This window comes from Pelecanus crispus, chromosome 5 (genome assembly GCF_030463565.1).
Source record: "Pelecanus crispus isolate bPelCri1 chromosome 5, bPelCri1.pri, whole genome shotgun sequence".
Taxonomy (NCBI): Eukaryota; Metazoa; Chordata; class Aves; order Pelecaniformes; family Pelecanidae; genus Pelecanus; species Pelecanus crispus.
Genome location: NC_134647.1, coordinates 11,823,378 through 11,848,335, shown reverse-complemented (window position 1 = coordinate 11,848,335; position 24,958 = coordinate 11,823,378). Strand labels below are relative to the sequence as shown.

General features: G+C 36.5%; 1 protein-coding gene across 2 annotated transcripts in view; it reads right to left on the bottom strand.

The window, feature by feature from the left end:
* Positions 1-3,612: 3,612 nt before the first annotated feature.
* ZNF148 (zinc finger protein 148) overlaps positions 3,613-24,958 on the bottom strand; it is a 34,223-nt gene continuing 12,877 nt past the window's right edge. Inside the window, exons 2-7 of one of the 2 annotated variants that reach the window (XM_075710821.1) lie at positions 16,951-17,296; positions 15,619-15,744; positions 12,461-12,584; positions 11,711-11,794; positions 5,679-5,797; positions 3,613-5,324 (exon numbers count right to left, since the gene is read on the bottom strand). In XM_075710821.1, the coding sequence (XP_075566936.1) occupies positions 3,732-5,324; positions 5,679-5,797; positions 11,711-11,794; positions 12,461-12,584; positions 15,619-15,744; positions 16,951-17,280 (2,376 nt within the window). In that variant the 5' untranslated portion in view covers positions 17,281-17,296 and the 3' untranslated portion in view covers positions 3,613-3,731. Of the gene's footprint in view, positions 5,325-5,678; positions 5,798-11,710; positions 11,795-12,460; positions 12,585-15,618; positions 15,745-16,950; positions 17,297-24,958 lie in introns of those variants that run through there. The other variant, XM_075710820.1, reaches the window with a different exon arrangement.

Here is a 24,958-nt window from a genome sequence, read left to right as displayed (position 1 = left end):
AAACCTTGTAATTTATGATTAATTCATTCTCAAATCAAATGAAGAAAATGTAACTGCCTATTATTAGTATACCATTACAAGCTGATTCCTTCATTGTCTATTAATGGTAAAACATATCAAAGGATTCATGCTAAAAGGGACACTGTCAAGTAATTTAGGACCAAAATATGGCCTATTAAGATGTGTGTGTGTATATATATATATACACACGTATTGTGTGTGTGTGTATGTGTGTATATACATATAGTTTGGTAATAAATGTCACCAATTTCCTCTTTTTTAAAATCGTCATTCCTCTATCACTAGGAGATATCCCCAAAAAATTCCACCTTACACACACACACACCACACACACACACACACATTCAGTGCTTGCATGACCTTTAAGTAAGAACGTCTGTTGTTAGCGTTGTGGAATATAAACGCTCACCCCAGCCTTATGCTGACCAACTGAACAACAGCAGTACAAGAACAGAACAGAAAACCAAAGTTGCTTTTTTTCCAGATATACGCGGAAAACTAACAAAAATGAACACTGACCAGATCAAAATGAAGAGTGTGCATCTGTAGCAGACTAAAAGCAGCAAAACATGAGCAGTGGAAAATGTTATTAAATAATGTAATTATTAAACAAGCAAGAGCTTTTTACATAGTTAAACCTCCCAGAACTACATACACACGTATTCCAGAATAAAAGGGCGTGTACTCAGGAAATCATAGCAGTGTATTTGGTTAACTCCTCCAGTACAGAAAGCTTCAAGCACCAGCAGATCAGCTCCTCCCACCACTGCTTTAATTGTACATGTGGAAGAACGCTACGAGATAGTCCCCATGGGCTAGACGGGGACTTTACAACCTGTCCTAAGGCACGGAGTACAGCTGTAATGGCTCAGCAGCGGGCTAGGGAATGAGCTGCGACATAAGGAATAACAGTTCCTCATCTGATTCCCACTTTGCTCCGGGGAAGAGCAAGTTCCTTCACTCTGTACAATAGCTTGCTCACTCACGCACCCAAGCAGCGATTCCTAAGTGTGAAGATGGCGTGGAGCGAGAGCTACTCCTTTCTACTCCTCAATCACTTTCTCACAGCAGAGCATCAACGCAGCAACTTTTTAAAATAAAGCTGAGTCTATCTCCTTTGGGAGAAGCAGGCTTTATTCCTCTTACCTCCCTGTGGGGCCAGAGAAGCACAGTAATAATCTAGCCCTTTTATTTTATTTTGGCTTTTGCTGCTTGTTGTATTTAACAAATTGTACTATTAATGGCCATCTACTTGCAACAACAGGACATTGGAACAAAGATGCCCACACGGTATTATTCAGGCAGCACAAGCTAGGATGTCATGGAAGTGAAACACTGAAAATGAAATATGCGTTACAAGAGGTGGCTTCCTGGGATATAGAGGCCTTAAGTATTATGCCTGTGCAAACCAGAATGGAAAGTCAAAAAAACCAAACTGACCATAAAGGAAGAAAAACAGACACACATGAATCAGTTTAAAAACATTCTTTCAAAGAAATTTGTTTACATGTATCATTAATAATCCATAAGGAATTTACCAGTCTCCCTTGATGCTCATTCCTTTTAACTCAGGGCCAAATACTCAGACAAAATTACTGCTAAGTCATAGCATGCTGAAACACCTTCCTATCTTATACACAGGGTCAATGAATCAAAACCGAACCTGTTTCCTTATACCAGGTAAGGTGTATATATACTTATACCTTGTACCAGGTAAGAAGTTTATGTAAATTGCATTTCTTGTCAATATAAGCAGCAAGCTATGGATAACAAATGCACCTTCTCCCTCAGCTGTACCAAGTGAAGTTAGTGCTGCAATAGTGATACTGTAAGGGAAAAGAGACAGAGTGGGATCAGTCTCCTAGTAATGAAAATTAAGAAAAATATTCCTACTGCTTTGGGAAGAGGTGGGAACTGTTGTATGTCCTGCTCAAGTCCCATCTTAAAAGACAAGATGTATTTTAGCCCCTTAAGACACAGCTTTTTCTGCTAGCTGATGGCTTCATCTGAGAGATACCAGCTAGCAATAGTGCTGTAAAAGGATGTATGTAATCCTATTAAAAAAACCCCAAAACATATACATACATACATATATATATATATATACACGTGGGTGTGTGTATGTGTGTGTGTTTTTCCCTGGTTAATCAGCCTACATTAGGCTTAAACTGCCTTAAACTACCAGACAGTGTCCCTTTAGGGAAGGTGCAATAGAATGAACATACAGTTCAAAAATCTGTAACTTGTTAACTTAAACTACACAATAGTTATGCTACTCAAATCTTACCACCTTAAAAATGCACACAGAACTACTTATCGTACCATACTGCATACTTCAAGACAAAGTACTATTCAAAAAAACATATTCATGGTAGAGGGATAAACTTTGCAGTTTATTTATACTGTGAAATGCAACGAAAACTTCTGATCACTCGCCTATGCTGGAAAAAGAAATCCTGTTCACTAGCGTTACTCAGCGGTTTTGGTTGGTAAAATTGTAATGACTTTCACTAAGCAAACACTAAAAAGATAGGGAATACGAATGCCCACTTCTCCAGCTTTCGGGTATACTTCAATAAATTTAATGATCTGAATTGTCAAAATTCTAGACAGAGAATTAAAACAGTTTTTACAGAAGCTAAGAATACCCAATCTCAATGTATACTGAAAAGAATAATTGGAGCTGTTTGAGATGAAAATGATGCAACTGTATCAAACCTAAAAATCTAAAAATGGTTTTATTTTTTGAGAAATCAAAAACTATCAAGTTGACTAAGTGCTCTACGTTAATCATTATGAGTATGTAGGGTAAGGTACAATTAAGCTTTTAAATCTTGGAATACACAGTTTGTGTAAGCATTATGCAATTGGGAATGTCATCTACAGAGTATTTTAACTAAAACTTCAAAATCTTGATATCTGTATATGAAAAAGTCATTAAAAAGTTACATCTAGATTCAGCTGTACAAAGTAATACACATTACTTCGGGAATGAAGTAAAGGCTTTAGCAGTTAGGCATTTTGCTTAAAAAAGTGTTTAAAGTATTTTAAATTAATTATATTTTTAAATAGTAGATTTAGTCTATCAGAATTCTTTTTTTCCTCCAAACACAACTCAAGGTAATGCAAAGCAGAAAGGGCACATGGTCTAAAATTATTTTTGAGAGAGATGGAAGAAACATTATTTTTCTGGAAAATGCCATCTTTTAGAGCCATATTTGCTTGACTTTGAAACTTACTGTTTATTCTGTGTGTTTAGTACACGTTGATTCCCTGCTGAAGAGCAATGACTATGCTGACAAGCTTAGAAATGACAATATGAATAGTATCAGACAATAAACTGTCCTCCCAAAGCATACAAGGAAACCAGTAAGGAAACAGTCATGGGGGAAAGTCTTACCTGGGGTTTTTGTTTATTTTTAATTTCATAGAAGGTAAAATATTTTCTGGATTGAAACAAGTAAATAATAAACTGCCTTTGATAGGGGCCCAAACTTCAGGCAGTTCAATGACTGGTGACTAACCAAAAAGAAAGAAAGGAAAAAAAAAAAAAAAAAAAAAAAAAAGAAGCAGTTATTGGTCTTGCTAATATCAGCTTACTTTTGTTTTAACATAGCGCTCTTAAAAGCTGTACAGAACTCCATCTTATACAGAGCAACCCCCTTTTGACAAATGTGTTCTAAAGTGCCAGTATTATTTACAAAGATTTCTTAGCCAAAAGTCTGGCCCGTTGTGGCATCAGGCGAAGAAGTCATCCCAGCTCTGCTATCATTTACATTCACCAAGGGAAATTCTGGGAAATCAGCACTTGTCCCTGGTCCCCGAAGGTTCACCTGTCCATTGGCAGTGCTAAACTGAGATGATATTCCAGCTCTTGCCCCATGGTACTGAGCTCTAAAGGGCTGCTCAAAGGAGCTAATTTGATACGCTTGATGAACAGGCTGTGCCTCTGCTTTCTTCTGAGAAGTTACTTGATCCAAGAAGTCCTGTGTAGAGGAGGAAGAAGAATGATTTGCCTCATCACCTGAAAAGGGAAAAGGGTGCTGCGAATCACCAACCATTAGTCCAAAATGAGACTTGTCTGGAGTTGTTCTTAATGGAGAGTTCATTCCCGATCGAAAGCTATTGACAGGTATAGATGTGTAGACCTTCTCCATGGAAGGAAATGCTGGCTGGGCTGTAAGAGTCTGGTTATCAGTCACAAAATTAAGGCTCGGGTTGTTCAAATAGGCATCATTTTGGCTAGTTCTGTCCAAAGCTTGTTGTAAAAACTTTGAATATTCTTGTAACATACTAGCTTTATCTGATGAGGAAGCCTGAGAGCTTGTTCCAACTGTCTCAGATTGGGTGACCTCAGATACTTCAGAAGAATTGATTGATATACTGGAGGTCACCTCAGTGTCAGCCACACTGAAAGATATCTCATGTTGTCCATTAGCCTTGTGTGAATAATGATCTAACAGAGTTTGCAGTACCTCATCTGGAATGACATTTTTGTCATGGTTACCTTTTATTTCAACATTCAATGCCTGTGTGTCTAATATTGAGGCTGTAGCAGTTTCATCAATGACGCTGGCCACAGCTGCCTGTGTTACTGAAGGCTGAGATGCTATGGTACTTACATTCAAGGCATATTCTCTACTGTTATTACTAGCTGCTTGTAGATACCTCTTTTTCTTTAAAAACTGCATTGCATCATCGTAATTAGTGCTGCTGTGTACGGGTTTGCTGGGCCCTTCCTGTAATGTGTCAACTTGATCGATGTCAGCATTACCTTCAGAGTCCAGTAAACTTTGCTTATCCACAAGATCAAAGGCATACTTTGAAACCTTGTTGTCTTCATATGTGGATAAAGGTGAAATGGTTTGACTTTGCTCAAGGGGCTGTTTCAGACTCCTCTTGCTGTTAACTTTTTTGAGAACGAGCTTAGGTGGGTGTATTTCTCCAGAATTTGCTTCTTCTAAGTGCGTCCCGCTGACCGAAGAATGCGGCATCTCAACAGCGTATTCCGCTACCATATATTCATCTTTTACTTTAGTACTAGAGGAGTACAAAGGCAAATAGTCATTTTTGTCCTTCTTCTGTTCTGATTTATCTGTACTTTCCTTATCCCCAGATTTTGTTTTCTCTGTTTTCTGCCTTTTCTTCTTTGGCAAGGAGCTGTCTTTCATAGGCGTAGAGAAACCAGAATCTTCCTCCGATGGCAAAAAGCCAACTTTCGTGGCACTTCTGTTCGGTTTCTTGTCGCGGTTCTCATGGCACATACGTTTATGTTTCAGCACACGATCAGTCCTGGAGAAATACTGCAGAAGAATTTTATTGTTATTATTATCATTATTATTATAGAAAAAGAAATATATTAGCAGAAAGAAAAGAAACCTTTCATTCTAACAAATTTACTTGACAATTCATCCACTTTACTGACTTCTAATGAAGTGTCAAACAACAGTATATAATCAATTAAAATCAAGCGCAGACGGTTGTGACTCTGCTACACCTGTGCACCAAGACTACCCACCTTAACAGAAAAAACGTTCTTTATAAATTTACTTGTATGCACATGACTACAATACCTGGAGAAAGTCCTAACTGTACTACTTGAGAATTGCCTGGTGTTTTGTTTTTTAATTGCGAAAGATTTCACTACGTCATCTTACCTGCAAACAATATTCACACTGGTAAGGCTTCTCTCCACTGTGAGTTCTTTTGTGCCTTTCCATGTGATACTTCTGAATAAACCTCATACCACATTCATCACAACGAAATGGCTTCTCACCTGATAAAAAACACGTAGCAATATTAATCTAAAAAAAAAAAAAAATCTATGTTCTTCCATACAATTACCAGGTCAAATACTACATTCTCTATAAGAAGTAATAAAGAAGAGGACTTAGTCTGTTGCTGTTGAAAAATAACATAGGGCTTGCTCGCATCACTATTTTCCCAGGACTTGGTAGCTGATGCTTCAAAACTACTGTAAGCTTTTACACTAAAATCCTTTAAAACTAGATTCTCCCCCGCTCTTTCTAATGTAGGTACAGGTATCTGTCTTAAACCTAACAAACAAAGAACTACAAAGATAGCCTTCCTAAACTGCTGCTACATATTTTTTTTTAGGGCAGAAGATTGTATAAAAATACCTCAGTTCTCTCACCAACTCATTTAACTCAAACCCATCGCTTCTAGAAGAGAATTATGAATTTTCAAGCTTTTAATTTAAAATTTTGTAGGATACTCTATTTTCCATATTTTTTTCCCCTTATCTGTATTTAGAATTGAAACAACTGCTCTGAAAAAATCCTAAAATTTTGGTTGGAACCCAAATTTATTTATTTTAGTTTTAAAAAGATTAATTAATTAAAAAATATTTTATTTAAAAAAATAAACTGAAAACAAGAACTGATGCTGGCAAACTCACAGGCTTTTCTGTTTGGCTGTTTTATTGGTTTGTTTTGTTTTTTACTTTCATGAAATATTTGCTCAGACAATATTCATTGCCCTGAATTCATCTTCAGTTCTCCCCTTATTTTTCCTCACAAAGAAGCCCTGCAGTGATTCTTTCAGAACATGTAGTAACTCTATCTTCATATTTCTTTTAACTTTTGCCTTACATCTTCCCTCTGGTATTTTTATTTTCTAGGTTTCTCTGCCAAAACCTAAAAATTCCAATTCCATTGAAAAGTTAGGTTTGCTTTTACAGAAGTTCACTATTATTTAATAGAACTCACCCTGAACAACAGTAATCTTTCCCCTTAATATTTACTATGAAATCTTTTGAATTGACATACAGATCAGGGATTGTCTTGGCAGCATCTGTCAACATCCTCTTTGTTCTAGATACTGTACTGCACTGATTTTGGGGATATAAACCTTCTCTCTTTTGTTTCCAGAAATATGCAGACTATTTCTATTTTTCGAGGTAGATATATTTTCTTAATATTATATAGAATCTATATATAGAATATAATAGAAATATTTTCTTACCTGTGTTTATTAAATTATTACTAATAATTAATTATTAAAATGTTAATACATTTTATTTTATTATTTAAAATGTTGTTAGAGTGTATATTTTCCATTTAGAATAGAAATATTTAGCCACATCCTTCTACAAATGGAAATATGGTACCTTAAAATAAGATGCTGGTATTTATAGAAACCAGAATGGAAAATATCTATATCACCCACACGTTTGCTCCTAGTCAGATCATTAATGCCCGGAGTTTCAACCTTCTTAATTCCAAGTTATTTCTAAACCACTCTCTTTGTAACCCCATGCCCTATTTCCAATTATCAATTCTTACTTCTCCATGTGGCTTCTCAGACAATCCCTTTCTTGGATGAAATTATTCCAATTTATTCTCTCCTAAACCAAATTATCTCCTCTCCTAAGATCTCTCAGCTTCCATCAGTTCTTTTTTACAGGCTCACAACCTCAGCATCCTAACTCTTCCTCCACATTTAGTCAGAGACTAACTTTTACCATTTCTTGCTTATTAACAATGACCATAACATTTTGTTTTTTTCAGCACCCTCTATAAATTATAATGCCTATCATATAATCCTCCTCTCTGGTCTATTTCTTAACTTTCAAACTCGAGTTTCATGCTTCATGTTCTCTTTATTCGCTAGGCACCTACTACTATGGTGTTTTACTTGCACCAAGCCTGTTGAGACTTTCTGAATCAAACTCCAATCCCTGTCTTCAGTTTTGAAGACGATGAGGCAAGAGGTTTAGGTCTCATTGTTCTAGTTTAATACATGGGAACCCTTCCATACCCAAAGACAACTACTTAATCCTTGTTACTTACTGTTTTCTTTCCCTTTGCTCCACTATTCTACTTCGTGTTTCTTTTAAATTGTCCCTTTGAACAACTCTCCTTACGTTGTCTGGAAGTTTGCTTTCACATCTTAAACTTTTTTAGAGAAAGAAGCAGCTGTTTGGGATGAAAACTATCCTGAGCCTTACAGAAGCCAAACCAAGTCAGAGAAGCAAGACAGCTCAGTCCTGTTCTAGCTTTGAAGAGCCCTCTAAGGAGCTATCCCACTATCCCAGGAAGGCTTGGATGCAGAACACTTCACTGATAGACTTACCTTCAGCCTTCTACCCATTCCCGTAAGTGAATGGTCACAGAGTTCCTTAACATTTGCCTGCTCAAGCTGGCTATTTACTGGCAGCAAACTCTCACAGCTATCTATTCCCTTTTCAAGGCTTAAATAAGGCCAAACAGGGCTTCTGAGGTTTTTCATTGTAGAGTACTACCACCACCAGCTATTTTGGAGACTTTGAGAGTACCTACAAAGGCACTGCTGGCCATGCCTCAACTGGGAAAAAAGTTTGGGGATGCTGACCTTGAATTACTCAGTACCACACAGAAAATAATATTTTTCAGTAGAATTCCAGAACACTCTGGAAGTAAGATTAAGAAACACTTTGCGAAACTGATACCATACTTAATTCTTGCTTTAATCTTCGTAAGGAAGATAGTATTAGAAAAAGATTAAAAATTAATATGAAGATGTGCTTCCTATAATTTCTTCCTAGCAGAAGCCTGAAATTTCAGATGCCTTCTGAAATTTTGTTGTACTTTTCAAACAGGATCTATTGCAAATGGAGAAGATCATTAATAATAACCTTTTGCTAATGTAGGGATAATTCAGGACATTTCTTTCTGAAATGTCTTGGTGAGTGGGAAAGAATCGCATGTAGAAAAAAAAAGTCAGAATTTAAAAATGCAATACAATAACTATATGGATTATTTATGAAAACAGCCTATGTTTTGTGTCTACATTGGAAATCTATTAAAACTGAGCAATAGAACTATTTATAAACTGTAGTACAAATACTATGCGTATGAAGGCTGTAACAATTATAAACCCCCAGACATTTTAAAATCTAAATAGACAAAATACAAATTATAAAATACCAAAGAAGGCAATAAAAAAGCAGCATGACTGGATAATAAGGCACTTGAACTGCTAGCCCAATGTTGTTTTATTTTTTTTTTAAATGTAATCTCATTTTTTGTGTTTAAAATGGAAAGTAGGGTGGCTTACAGAATTAGGACACGTGAATACATGAGTGGGTAAGGTGTATAGAAACATCTCTAAGCAAAAAGAAAGCAGACATATTTGAAAAAAAAAAATCAGCCTCTTCGTGAGCCTAGTAAACTCAAAATATGAAAATATTTGTGTACCAATGACTCTTCCCTCTCTTACACTGAAATGGTGTTTTTCTGTACCATTAGTGACGAATTTAGCAGCAGGGTTCTAGCACTGCTGCCCTCCTCTACATACAATTATTTCTAGTAAGTGAATTTTGTATTAATGCAATGTCTGCTTTTAGATGCAACTATTTAATTATTTACACAGAATAAGGCTGTTCATTGATTGCTTCCTAACTCCCCCATAACATCTCATTTGAAGGAATGGCTCAGAGAACTGAATTCAAATCACACTGGAACTAGCTGGAGCTCCTGTAAATTCAGGGCTTGTAACAGGCATAAAATGGGGCTTCTAAGTGTTACTACTGTCTTCAATTGGTTTAAAATAAGCCGGAAAATTTGATACACATCTTTAAAATTTTAAGAAACATCCTGTTCTTCATCAGTGTTTTGAACACTGTACAAAAGCTGGTGCTAAAAGCCGTCAGAGACATGAAAATGCAAAATAAAAAGAAAAAAATAAAATACTGAATTTGTAAGGAATATTTCTTAAAAGAGTATGAATAATACAAAGAGAGCTTTCCTTTACTTCCATCAAAGTGAAACAGATCCACTGCTCACCTTCCGGTGAGAGAAGCAAGCTGAAAATTCAGCTTTTCTGGATGGGTTCAATTATGCAGTCCTGAACAACAGAGTAACTCTACACAAACAGCTAAGGCCCAGTAGTGAATGTTGTCATATAGAAGTGGAAGCACAGATAGGTATGCAGAATGCCAATTAGCTATAGTATAAGTGGGCCAAGTAAAAAATTAAGTAGTAGTCAAATACAATACTTCAAGAAACCTTTTTCCACTCCTGGAAGCTGGGTCTTAAATGTTTTCTCCTAACCAGCTACTAGTTGTCACCTAGGGAAACACCCATAATTCAACAATTTAAACACAATCACCATCTTCAATTTTCTGAGAAACAACCAAACTATACCTCAGGATGCTGAGGAAAGGAGGAAAACATAGTTATCTAAAAAGTCAGATAACAATACGGTTAATTTGTTAAATGGCAGTTTATTCTCTGCTAAACAAAGACTAGTATATGTAAGAGCTGGCAAAAAAACCCTGCAACCCCACCACCACCACACCCTCCCTCCAAAGCTTACAATCAACAGTGAATTCTCATTAGAGCTAGAAGTTGAATTTAAAAAGATAATTACATCCATTTATAAAATATTTGCAGTCAAGCGTTAATTAACTATATTGCCCAGACTCTCATTTTCAAAGCCACGTACAGGGAATAATCCTCATTTAAAAAAAAAAAAAAAAAAATCCTGAAAAATGTGAAGACTGCACTTAAATTTTTGCCTTTGGGGGGGGCAGATAGATGGAAGAGAGTGGATGAGCATTCTTTTCAAGAATAATATCTACACAAAGTGAAGGCAGCATGGTTCACCAATTCAGAGCCAGAGGAAAGACTAGGAGCAGAACAAAGACACTGAACAGAAGAATGGAGGACTCTTCTGTGGCTGACTGGCTGAAGGAAACCTACTTAGTCTGGACTCATGGCAACCTAGGACACAAAAATCCCATAAACAACAGGGCATTTGTGCATGTAACTCCCTGTACACTGCTCTGAAAATTCATTTTGCAGAGTTTTTTCTCCCTCTCAAGTCTTACACATGCACACACTGCACTGCGTGTTAGTAGCTTTCATATCCATTTAAATGCTACAGCCAAGAAACACTGTGCACATTCACCAGCTCTGCTTTTCTGAAAAAGAGGCTGAGAAATTGGCATCTAGTCCAAAGGGACCATATTACAAAATATTTAAAGAGGGATTGAAAGGCCATGCACCAAAATGCCAAAAACCCAATGAAGCCAAACCTGTTAAAGAATGTGGTTTTGTGCGGTGCAAGAAGATACAAAAATAAACATGTATAAACTCTAACTATCTTTGGCTTAAAACTTCGGGCCTTATTTGACCTATATTGCATATTTTTAAACTAAGGGTCTTATTTTTAGAACAGTTCTGAATTAAACCTTTCAAAAAAAAAAAAAAAAAACCCAAAGTGAAAAGTAAAGCTGATACTAATACCTTTGGGGTTAGGCATTTTGGCCATTTTAGTCCTGGCACTTTTCCATCAAATTCCAAAATAAATAAATAACTAAATCTACAGAAATCTAATTTGGAAGTCCCCGTTGTCTGAATTAACTTGATACAACAAAAGATAGAACTGCTTAACAAACCTTGACTTTTATGAATGCACAAACTTCAGGATTTGCTACTCTGGGGTTGTTTATAGAATACTACTTTCAGATTTGCTTACTAGAGTTTATACTCACTTTACAGCCAAAGAAAAGTGGAGCAAGTTGAAAGCACAAAACTAATTTATTTTTAAAAGTTTTATGACATCTGTTAAGTTAAAACAAACTACAACAGGGTTTTAGGCTGCATACTTATTACCAGAAACCTTGCCTGAGTGGGGAAACAGTTTTTAAGCACGCCAGTAAAGAGACTCAAGGCACTATACTCACCAGTATGAATCTTCTCATGCCTCTGTAGCAGGTACTTCTGTATGAAACGCATGTCGCACTGACTGCACTGAAATGGTTTTTCACCTTGAACAATATAATTCCACATCCATAAGTTAATAACTACACACTGTTGTTTCTGATAACTACTTTTGAGGAATATTAAAATGTCTATTAAAAAACCAGCATCTGAGCGAATTCCAAAAATACTCCAATACCAAAAAACATTAGCCTTACTAAGTATATGAACTGCAGAATTCTTTCCATGATCCTAAGAGTCACATTAAGACTAGCACGGAAGAGTGATCTGAAATGGCTGTAATTTCCTCATGAACAAGATCAATCACGATGCTGGCATAAGACTGCATTCAGGATACTGGCAAGCTATTACAACAGTAAGTACCTTTTTCACTTCTCCGAACCAGAGAGATACCTCATCAGGCAAATAAGCAGCCGGAGCACATTTTACAAAGGGGTCAATTTTGGCACTTAGGCTACAAGTCAACCCATTACTTTCTGATAAAGAAAGAAAAGAAACCTTGTAAACAGCTAGGTCTTCAGTTTATTAAACATATGTTGATTTTTTTTTTTTCCTGGTATTCTTTTGACACTTTGGTGCATGGAATCTCTAAGCTTAGATGCCAAGTTAGCTACACTTTTAAAACTGAAATTCACATAGAGCTGAAAACATTTTTAACATAAGTAAACAACTCTTTATATAGTAGAAAAGACAAATTTGAAGTCAAGCAGTACCTGTATGAATGAAGACATGTCTCTGTAAATGGTAGTTGGTTCTAAAGGCAGCATTGCAATGCTCACAAACATGAGATTTGTGGGTTTTCAGACCAAGTGATCCATCCTCATTTATTGTAAGGATCTATTTTAAAAAGAGTAAAATTTGTTCTCACACTACCCTCTAAAGATGTCTTATTAACTACAAAATAAAAAAAACCCATTAGTTTTTTCGATGCAGAAAATTTAAATATTTCAGGTAAAACAATGCTAATTTCTACAAAGCTATGTGTTAGGCTTTTAGTATACATTTCCAATTGCAGTCCAATCCAACTTGTGTCTCGTTGTGTATTAAGAGATATTTCAACAGGACGGAGACAAAAGCAGCTCATGGAAAATCAGCTTAGAGCTCCCCTATTCACAGCTGAGTCACTTTATATGCTACTGTTTACTTTGTCCGTCTGTTGGAAAGGATGCAAAGTAACCAAACCACCTCTGGGCACTGAACCATGGATAATCATATTTTAAAGCAAAAGTGAAAAGTTATATTCTTTTTTCAAATCACGATTGTTAATGTTTGCTAAAAGGCATTAAGACTTATCCAGGATAGTCATACAAATTATCTATATCTACATAATACCAATAGTCTTGGAGACAAAATTATATTTTAAAAACCAAAACCCCAAAGCCAAACAACCAAGAAAATAGTATTATTCTTCTCCCTTTTCAAGTTTTTCACTCAATAAAATATTGCTCACTCAATATACATATTAGAGCATCTCTTTGTCGAATTCAACTTGCCACACCCAATTGCTTTGCTGTCAAAGCCACTATTTTCATATAAAGTTGAAAAAACTTAAATTAAAAAAATTGCACCGTATCTACCTTATTCAATAAAGCTCACAGGTTTTCTCTAATTTGTCAAAAAGAAAAAAAACAAACCCCAAACTCTCTACTATCTCTGGCAAGAGAATAAGAAAACCAGTAAACAAATTACATTTCCAAAAGTCTTACTTAACTGGAAACAGAACTATAAAGAATAGCTTAAGTAACCTTAAGTAAAATAGTTTAGTCCCTTGTTATTAACAAAAAATAAAAGTCTGCTGGGGAAACACATCTGCAATTTGATTAGCTACAATGTTTCAGGTTTTATGATAATGACAGTGATGAGAAAGAGAGTCAATAACTGAAATAGTATCTATGCAATAGTAGCAAATATTGTAGGATCTACTTAAACAATTTTTAATTCTGCTGCATCAAAACTCAGCAAGAGTGAAAGTCTCAAGCTAACAAATTCTTGTGCATTCACTCTGAAGGACAAGCACATTCATACGTTTGTAAGATTGGTATGTTACAGCTCCAGTAAGTCACAGATACAGACAATTATAAAAACTCTGTTCTGTAACAACATACAGCTAATGAAACACTGACTGGTTATTTAAAATAAATTTAAATACATGTTATGAATTGTTTTTCATGTAATATATTGAAATTTTAAAATAATTGTGCAGAAAATACACTTAATTTCACGGTTATCCTAAACCTGGGCTCTTCTATTGCATCCATTCATTGTACCACCTCTTAAATGAAGAAAGTTAATTTTGTCAGTGCAGTTTTCCTAATAAAAGCAACAGAAAAGCTTGTGCGTGTGTGTGCGCGCGCGTGCGTGTATGCGTGTGCACGTGTGTTTGTGTGCATGGAAGAGGGAAGAGTAGACAGGATTCATAAAAGCTATTGACTTTTTATTTATATGATGACTACATTAATATAAAATAAAATTTAAAATGTTTCAGTATGTTAATTGACTTCCATTTGTAAAAGTCCCAGCTGCTGTTTGGATGGAAAATCAACCCCTCTGGGAATACTAACTTAAACTGCAGTAGGCTCTCACCTATGTCAGTCCTTCAGCTTCTTTCTGCCTTTCTACTCTGACAAGCTTGAAAAAAGGGGAAGAGAGACTGAAAAAGAACCTGTTTAACGATTCTCCTGATCATTTTTCAATCTTTTGTCATCTCAAAAGACTAACACTGACAGATTGGGAGATAAAAAGGAAGCATGCAAGTACATGTCTGTAGAAAGAGGGACACATGCCTCTCCTACCTTGCCATGTTTCCATGGAAGTGATCTGTGGAGGTACTCAACCTAGATGTCCTTTTTCTACCAAAGGGAGAAGTTTCTCGATGCACAGGATTTGGAACTTGCCTCCACACCCAATCTGAAACAATTTCTCAACTTTCCAAGAATACTACAGGTGCAACCTAATTTGACAGTGCTTTGAAGAAGACTGAGGGGCCCCACTCCCAGGCCAACAAAAAGGAGATTTTGGAGTTTTTCTTGGTGTTAGGGTGACTTTTCCTTCAATGTATACACAGTCGGGGTTGATTTCAGAGTAGGCTTATTTTAGCGCTGCTGTGTGATCATATATAACTGATTTTTGCCTATCAGAGCAGCCTGTATATGTTCTATTTTAAGTCTGAAGATTAATACTGATTTGGGGAATTACTAGAAGATGTAACACTGCTACCTCATGAGGTGAAATGATTCTGGCTTTATCTGAAGCGTGTCTCAATAGAAGAAAATTGTTTTCAGACATACAGGGATACATACTCTTCATGAATGGATCTACAAAACAAATTTTGAAGTAACAAACCAGCAGCTATGGCAAAGAATCTTTTGATATAAATAAATACATATATGAAGATGATTATGACCACAGGAATATTCCCTATTGGTAAATTATTTTTTATATATTAGTAAACTTTTTAGAATTTTCAAAACTACCATTTTAGATTTCTTTTTAAAAACTTTTCACTACTATGCATGAAGCATATAAAATTATCAGGCTCACAGAAAAGCACAACTATTAGATACAGAGTAATGATTTATAAATTGTCTACAAAGCTACTGACTCATAATTTAAAAAAAAATATTTGGAGAGAGAACTGCCTGGAGAGACAGATGTTAAAATATGTCAAGGGTTCATGTTGCTAAAAGGAGTTCAAAGAAAAACACTGTTATATCAGGTTTTGGTTTGGGTCTCTGGTGAACTTCAGAGCTGCATCTTTACTGAGCAAACAAACAATTTCCAGCCTAACTACTTCAAATGCTAATGAAATTAGTCATAGTCAACCAAATCTTCAGGTTCTTTTAATCTTGGTTTTGCCAAATCAATGTCTTACTTTTGCTGGTGAACGCTGTTTTCTTTTCTTCTTTTTCTGCAAATCTACTGGCTCTCGTATTTGTTTTTTGTCTCGTTTCTGTTGTTCAGATGCATCAGTAAAGGTAATTTCTTGCTTTACACTGATCTGTTAAGATACCAAGTGCCAGTTTCAGGTAAGGTTCTCACTACAGAAAAGCAATTTTTCAATTTTAGAAGATGACAAACTGCTGAAACAGAAAACCTTTTTCTAAGGGAATTATCTTGTGGCTTCATTCTTTCAGAAATTTAAGTGAAAGGAATAATAAGTATCTTAAATAAAAAGGGCATAGTTAATTTCTACAGTGACATTTTGATGTATCCTTTCATTCATCTCCCAAAGTCTTTTTTCCTTCCGACCTGTGGTGATTTTGAGATCAGTTCCTATATTAAAATCACTTCCATCTGTAAAACCATTCAGTTTTTCATACCTATTTTACTTTAGTCCGTGTGTTGTCAATGCAAGATTTAACGGAATAGTTTATTGTATATTTAAGACAGAAGTATTGTTTAAGAAAACAAGAGTAGTGCTAATGAAGTTTTTTCCAAAAAATAATCTAATGTAAACTTTAATAAAGAGCATGATACTCTTACATTTTTCTAATGCCTGAATCACCTGATCTACAGCTAACAGAGTAGTGTTTTAACAATGCTACCTTTCTAAAGATTATTCTTCGTATATAAGGCTATCTACTTTTAAAGTCCTGGCAATTCTCCTTTATGTTTGAAGGGTAACAGTGATGATGTGCTGCATTACAGACAGATGCTCTGTTTTCAAAAAGGAAGTCATCTATATTCTCTCTGGGAAAGCTGAGGTACACCTTCTATGAGATATCGAGGAGGGGCATATTTATGGTCACGTATGAAGTGTCACAGTCCAACCTGCAGTGTGAATGCAATTGCTAAGCGTCCACATACTTTGAAAACATACAAGATGCTTCCTATAGCGAAAGAAACTAAATAGTACTATGAACAGCATAAACAGTATGCACCTTTTAATAACGCTATTTATTCTGGTTTGTAGTTACCCTTGAACATTAAATATACTTAAAAGAGCACATTTTAACGCATTAACTCTATGGTAACAGCCTGCTTATAAAATATTTATAAAACAGATACTTAAAGATTATACTTAATTGGCAAAATTTACCAACAACCAGAGGGAAATGACATTTTCATAAATAGCATCCATTCATAAATATTTTGATAATCAAAATCCAAACAAGCAATTAATAGATTCTTGCCAGAGTAGGATTAGACTACCAGATCAAGCTTCCTAGTAATTTCTCCAATATTTCACAAAGAAATTGCTTACAGGGACATTAACAGCATACTGCAGCCCTTGAGGAAGTCTATCTTGCGTATCCATGTCATCATCATTTTTTACCGTCTCCTCATGGACCATGAGTTCATCATGTGAAATCATCTCTTGCTGTCGAAGTTCACTTTCCTGTAACACTTCATCTGCTGCAAGAATTTCTTGGTGCGCCATAGTCCGATCTTGAAGCACTGCCTCTTGCCGTTCTCCCGATACTCCAGACTGGTCAGATACTGCACCCATCCCTACCATAGCCCTGGATGACTGCATTTGGTCTATGCCACCACATTTAAGAAATAATCCTCCCAGCTTGTCTTCAATGTTCATTCTTAAGTGCAATAACCTACAAAGAAAGTTTTAATAGTAAACATCTACAATTGGTGCTCTTGCTTAAAATTTTTACTTAAAAACATTTTATAAGAACTCAGTACTCAACATACACACATGCATTCCTAAAACTGATATCCAACTAAAAGCGGAAAGTTGGATATCTTAGTTCAACATGAAAAGATTCTCCTTTCACACACATGCATGTGTACACAAACACACACTTTTAAGTTTCAAATCAAGGTGCCTTCTGATTACTGGCAAAATTCTGGTAATTAAATGACAGCTAACTCCTTCCCATTCATTAGGAATTTTTTTTTCCCCTGTGTGCCCTTTATACTCCGTTCCCTTTTTCCGTTTTGACTGTCTTTTACAAATGCCTCTTTCATATTGGTCCTGTTCTCCCTACTTCCTTGTCCTTTAAGTGCCCTTTCACTACTGCTACCCCAGGGTATACTGTAGCTGCTGGAACATCTTAATATCCACAAGCGAGAGAAAAGGCAACTTTCCGGCTAAAGGTATACGTCAAAGAAGACTATGGAGAGGTCAAATCTGTTTATAAAAAAGGCATTCACTTTCACACCTGCTAAGCAGGAGCATTAGTCAGGAAACATGAATTCCAGTCATGAATAGCAATACCATTACACTGACATGACATACACATAGATAATAGAATCATAATATTCCAACAAGTGTCATGGCATTATTAATTGTTTGTTAACATAGGGCAGCAGGCTTTGTGAAGCTGGAAGTGGCAGCATCTACTTATTCTACTTATTTTTATACATCCAAGGCAGTCCTAAGATGATTCTTCTCCTTGGTGTACTGCATGTCCAGTCACAGCAGTCAGCCTCCTTCACCCTACTCCCCAGGCCCGTAACTCCTACCCACAGTGCTCTGGTCTACTCCTTCAGACAGACAGACAGACATCCTTCCTCTGTCCCTCTATCTCCCAGCAGCTGGAGGGCAAAGGCTATACAAAGGCTACAGCAGACACAGGGATGGGAGCAGTGGCACAGCGGAGTTGGACGACACAGAGCAGGCCTAGCCAAAGCACAACACGCGGATCTTGGGGAGTCCTGCGATAGCATCAGCACCTTTGATTTTGATGCATTCAGAATCACGATATAAGTGTGACGCTGGTATACTGCTAGTCATCAGCTTCAAATTCTGTCCCCCTAAGAGTGCAGCATGGTGAAAGGCTCCATCTCCATTTCAGTTTTAAATCAGAGGCTATGCTTCTTTCCCTGCAGCTCTCGATGACAACTCATAACCAAAGAAATCAAGTCTCTCCCTGCCTAGAATTGGCAGGGCCATCACCCTGCAGAACTGCACCACTGTACCCCCCTGCCAGTTTAACAGCCTGCCAACGTGCAAAAACACTGCATCAAACAAATGTACGTGGAATTTTTAAATTTCAATTTTCAGTTTGATCCATTTGATCACTTTCCAAATCATTTTCTTCACCAAGAAAGTATTTCAAAAATTCTCACTGTACCTTAAACATTTGTGAAGATTTGTTTATACCAAACTACACTGAGTTTACAAAATAAATAGCGGTCTTTCTTCAGGTGAGATCCTAGAGTATCTGGCAGGAATGCAAGCCACCAGCACAAACAGCCGAAAAAGATCTCAAAGTTTGCTACATTATACTTTGTTTCAAATACTGCTATTAGTCCTTAACCTTTTGAAAGTTGAATTCACTCGCTTTCGTAAAAAAACAAACAAAGAAACAAACCAACCCACCACACCCCCCAATAAATAAATAAATAAATAAAAGCCCATTAACACCTTCTGGTAGCAACTCATGTCATGTTACTTGAAAGTGAACGAACATTTGTCCCTATTCTCTATTGTGAGAGGTTCTAAATTTCTGAATACATCACAGAAAGGCTGACAGACAGGATGGTCTGACTTCTCCGAGTTTCAAATATTTAAGAGGCATGCCAAAGAAAGAAGCTTTTTGGTCAATTACTTTTTTGTTTTTTTGGTTTTTTTTTTCAGTAAGCCTTCCTCTGCTGGAAGTCAGGAGGACCAAGTCACCAAGCTAAATCTGTTTACATATGACAATGTCATCAAAAATTTTAATATTCTTCCTTCCTATGTAAAAAACACATTCTAGGGACCAAAAAAGGCTGTGACAGGAGGAGAATATGGGGAAAATTTCTGTTCAGAACATTTATGCTTGCAATTTGTCCATTTTTGTTCTTCTGCAATTCTAACATAAAGAAGTTTGAAATCTTACTCTTGATTTTCACAGCATCTGTCTTCAAATACAGACAACAATTCCTTAATGCCTTAAGTGGGCTCAGGTAGTGCTAGGTGACAAGTTTACTCCCAAGTTAATCCACTTTATAGCAAGAGAATGAGATTTCATGTCTTCACGGGAAAACGCACGGCCGGTATGCCACACAGCCACCTGCAGACACTATGTAATCCATGAAGTATTTTTTGGAGGTAACTGGGAAACCATACTGATAGTTTCTCAGCAATAACAAAAACAAACAAACAAAAAGCAAGCCTGGCACAGCACCAAGGCTGTATTTTTTCCACCAATGCAGATCTCCCAGAGAGATCTTGCAACAACAGATCTTAGTGCTCCCAAAAGAAGGAAATGAGGATGAATTTATCATCTTATCAGCGTGGATTATCCTGTGCCAAGTAAGAAATGTGAGAAGGAACTGAAGTTCTTAAGAATCTGTCTCCCATGGAGCCATTATTCGATAAGAGATCGCACAAAAGATCTAAAGTTGAGACTAGTTTCTTAGGTAGGGCATTTTAAATTTGTAGCATGAAAGGCAGACTCCAAGGACACAAGCAGATATATTTATTCATTTCAGCTTTTATCCCAAGTTAATCCATACCCAGGGTACATCTTACACAGATCATCATTCACTATGCTTTCATTCCACACTACAGAAAGGTGACAGAGTAAGCTCACTGCAGATTCTTTAGAGGAATGACGTGGCCAGGTACTAGAATACAAGAACTCAAGATGCTGAAACACATTCAAGGGAGAACAAACAGCATCAAGTGTGAGAACATGGTGGCCCTGATCTGTCTGCTCAAGCCACTGATGAAAACAGCACAGAAGGCTGTTCCACATGGAGGATACTGCCATATCACTCCAAAATTAGGTTTGAATTGCAGAAATCCTGGATTTAAAGCTATTTCCTGGCAGGAAGGTAGGCAGGCAAATGCAAATAGAGAAACTGAGTGTTTAAGAGTGCAGAAGAGCCCACTACTCTCACCAACAAGGCGGGAAGACTCATGACATGCAGAATCTTAGAACAGCTGGCAAGATGCAGCAGTTGCCCAGAAGAGAGGCTAGCAGTGTACTGGTATTTGTTGGTCTTGTTAGTTCTCTCAATTGTCAAGGATATGGAAACTTTTTCTTTCTCACCCTGACTAGTAGGCTTAGTAGAGTCATGCAACCGAAAGCACTCCAGTTGTTTTCCAGTCATGATCTTGAGTCATATCAGAAGCTGGTACAGTGAGTGTACTGCTTATTTTAATAAATCAGGCTTTCAAACATCTGGCTTTTCATAGAAAAATAATGAGAACTCATAGTGTTAGGCTGCATAGTCTAAGTGATGAAACACAATATGACACCCATGCACTGTTTTAAAATGAAGGACCACAAACAAAAGTAAGCTATTAATCCAAACAAGAAGTATCCCAATTGCAATCAATCCAGTAAAATGTGTAATTTGTCAACTGACACCCTTTGGCTCGCATAAAAGGAATCCTATCATTTAAATTGAAGATGAGGAGAAGTGTTCTTGGAAGAATGACAGTGTGATAAAGAAAATGTAAGTTAAAAGCATTCAAACAAGCTCACTTTACCAAGCCTGCAAAGATTAAATAAGTATTTTAAGTGCAAGTTGCATATTGAAATAAGATCAACTTATTTTGAGATTAACTTGAGGGAAGCTACAATAATACAAATCACATACTAACACACAAGCACTTTTCTTGGCATAAAACATTGTCATCCTTATTGCAGAGATGTTTTCCATGGAATTTCAGAACTTTTATTAAGCTTTACCAAATAATCATAGGATTTTTCTTCGAATATATAGTTTCTGTACACACTGAGAGGAAAAAAAGCTGTCAACAAAATCTTTAAAAGTATCCATTTTGCTTGGTAGAGGTTCTCCAAACCTTTACTCTAGGCAAAGCATTTCACAAGAGACATCTACAGGCAGAGCTCCTGGGTGCGCACACATTTTGGAGGAGGAGAAAGGGGAAAGGGAGGGACTGCACAGAAAAGGTCTCCCAGCACCTCTTTTCACACAGTGCTCCACAGCTGCTTGCAGAACATCCATAGCCAGTGAAGCATGTTGCTTCATTTCAAAAACTGCTGCTACGCCAAACCCTACGGCAGTACTTCAGAACTATTCATTTCAGTAACCCTGACATCAGTTTTTCCAAAGATTACTGGTGCAGTAAGTTGGAGAGCTAAGTGGTAAAGACAATATTCCTAATTAAAGCAACAGCCATTTAAACAAAAATATACTGAATGAAAAGTGTGACGACCTCTCCAATTCAGAATCAAAACTTAAAATACAATCAAAAGAAAACATTAATGGATTTAAAAGGTCTGCCTGGATGGTGGCTGCTATGAAGTAAAGCTGAACAGAGACCCTGAAGGAAAGTGGCAAAACTTGTTTGCTACCAGAGTACAACACATGGTCCAGCTCTTTTTCTGCACTTCGACTGATAGTGGGTAAGGGCTATTCTGTCTTCTCCCCTTTTTTTCTTAAGCAAGTAGTAAAGTATTATTTATTAATGAGCAAGTACCCAGAGATACTAACTGGGCTCACTTTAAAAATAAAATTAATACATGCAGTACTGGGTTGAGTTGCTGTAGTTAGGATTTAAAAGATTATTTATGAGAGATGAAAAAAGAAAATACGCTTAAGGATTAATAACAGATAGACAAAATATGAAAATCATCTGCATTTTAACATCTATTTGTAGAACAGAACTGATTTAATGTTTTTGCTCTGTTTTTTGAAGTAAGATGGACTTTTTCTATTTGTAAACAACTTCCTCCAAAAGTCTTTGTTGTTTTAAGACTTCTACTTTTGTTTTAAGCATTAAAAAGCAGGGTTCGCTACTTTCTATATCCCACTCCATTTCTTTCCTATATTAACTTCTCCTCGTTTTTCTGAGGCAAAATAGAATGCAGGAAGGTTGAGGAAGACAGGAAAATAAAGTTTAGTTAAAATTTAATTATTTTCCTGGGTTAAACCTTAGCTCCTTCTGAAGGATTCTAACAAAGACTTGAGATAGAAATATTACTTCCATATATAGCCATAAACTCCCTTTGACCGTATTTTCTAAGATTCAACAGCCCAAACACAAGAGCTAGGATGCACAAGAGCAATTCTAACATGCCTTTAGCGACTCGATACTGTTCTGACAAAAACATCTGCCTCTGAGATTCCCCTTACAAAAGCTGAGGCTGAGCTCAGTTCAAGGTATTAGACGGTTTCAGGGTAACCTTACACTGGAAGTAGCCCAATGACGTTATTTTAGTTCCACATTTTGGGAAGTGTGTTTTCATTTAAGGTAAGACAAGGCAAACTTCCTAATGAACAAATACCTGAAGCTACATAAGAGGTACCCAAGGACATTCCTACCACATCCTTGCTTTCATAACAGCCTTTGGAAGAATGAGTGCACACTGGAACCAAACAACAAACTGTATAAAGGCTACTAGCACTAAATGTACATACAAGAAACTTAAAGGCAATCTATGGAAACCCCTAATCATATTATTGCTTCTTATGGCTCACCTCTGTGGCCATACTACAATGATTTTGCTAAACTGTAAACTTAAATAAATACAACATATATAAATCTACAAAACTTCCTAAGTAACTATTCTTATTCTAGTACAGAATTGGTTTCTGGTTTTTTTTTTTTTCCCTTCCCTATTTAGTGTAATTCACTTTAGAAAGGTTTAAGCTAAATAAGCAAAGCCAATCATTATATAATCAGAGCAGTTTTACTGGCACTGCTAATAAAACCTTTCTAAGTAGACAAACTCCTATAAAAAACAACTACAACTGAGATGCCACTAACCTGCTACCGAACCAAGAGAGGTTCACATTCTTCTATCAGAAAGTGAAGATTAAAATAAATCCATTATGAAATTCAGATAGGGAAACAAACAACCAAAGGGCATTCCAATGAGACATTTGGTATGTTCTCTTATTTAGAAAAAGTCAACTCAACTCTCAATGATACAGCTGCAAGAGACAATCTGATACACGGGCTACCTGCCCAAAGGGGTAGAGCCCTGCACCTCTTGGCCAGTCAGACCTTCTTGTTGCCTTCACTGGGCTGGGCACAGCATTGCGCGGCTAGGAAGGGAGTTGGACAAATCTGTACCCACCAGAAAAGCCATTAGCTTTCCTTTGGATCAGTGCGACCGTGCAGGCAGGGTATAGGGGAGATGCTTCTTTCAGCAGCAGTCAGCAGTTAGATTAGATTAAAGCATATTGTGAAACTGCTCCGCAAATGCGATGTGCACACACAAATGAAGGAGTTGCAGCTGCCACACAGACATACCTAAAAGCTATGGCAAATTCAGATTGGGGGAAAAAGTATATCTACATTCGCAAAGCTTTCTTCCTAAGAGGAAGTATAAAAAAGTCACAAACAATTCTGCAATTCCTAGTGCTAATGAAGAAAGAGCTAGGAACAGGGCCTAATAGCATATTTAAAACTACAAGTGCATAATTCATGTTACGTTTAAGCATTACCATGAACAAAACTGCCATCAATGCAATCCTCTCCAAACAAAAGAAAAAATTAGAACTTGACAGGCTCCTAACATCCACTTAAAAACCCTATGAGACCATGAAACATCTTGAGTTTTTTCACATCAGAAAACACATTTATTCGCACTATTAAAATATGGACATAGTCCAATATAAAAGGAAACACGGCTAGCTTTCACAGTATCAAAAGTTCAATTTTTAACATACAGCAGAAGCCTGGAGAGTAAAAAATAATACCCTACTTAATGGTTCTAAATAAAGAACATTAAATAAAATTATCTCTTCTGCCCACTCAGAAAAATAAGACATAGCTAAAAGAAAGATTTTGAAATTAACAGACAAGTGTTTGTAAGAATTAATTAAAATGTGTTGACTTGCAAAAAGAAAGTAATCAAACATAAATCATTGTGAAGAGGTTCATAGATCATAAAATTAACACATTCTAAAATGTAACATATGATACAAACACTCTTAAGGCTTGTTGCAGTTATTTCTAAATGCTCCATGTTGCTGAACACATGCTAGTACAGGGCCTGATCCCACAAAGATTTACACTCATACTGATCTGTGAATAGTCCTATTACAATCAACAGGATTACTCACAGAAAATGTACTTATTGTGCGCAAAATTATCCATGCGTGAAAATCTTTGCCACCTTGCTTATCCTAAAATCAGCATTAGATCATCACCAGCATAATGATAATCTAATATCAAACATGCATATGGGAAAGCTTTCGATACTACTTTAACAAAGCCAGTTACAGGTCAAAATCCACAGGGATGTCACCAGGGTAGCAACATACTTTAGATATTTTAAAAAATCATAGGCAATGTTACTTTTTATCTGAGAAAAAAAAAAGCCCACTGATTTTGTGGCACTAAA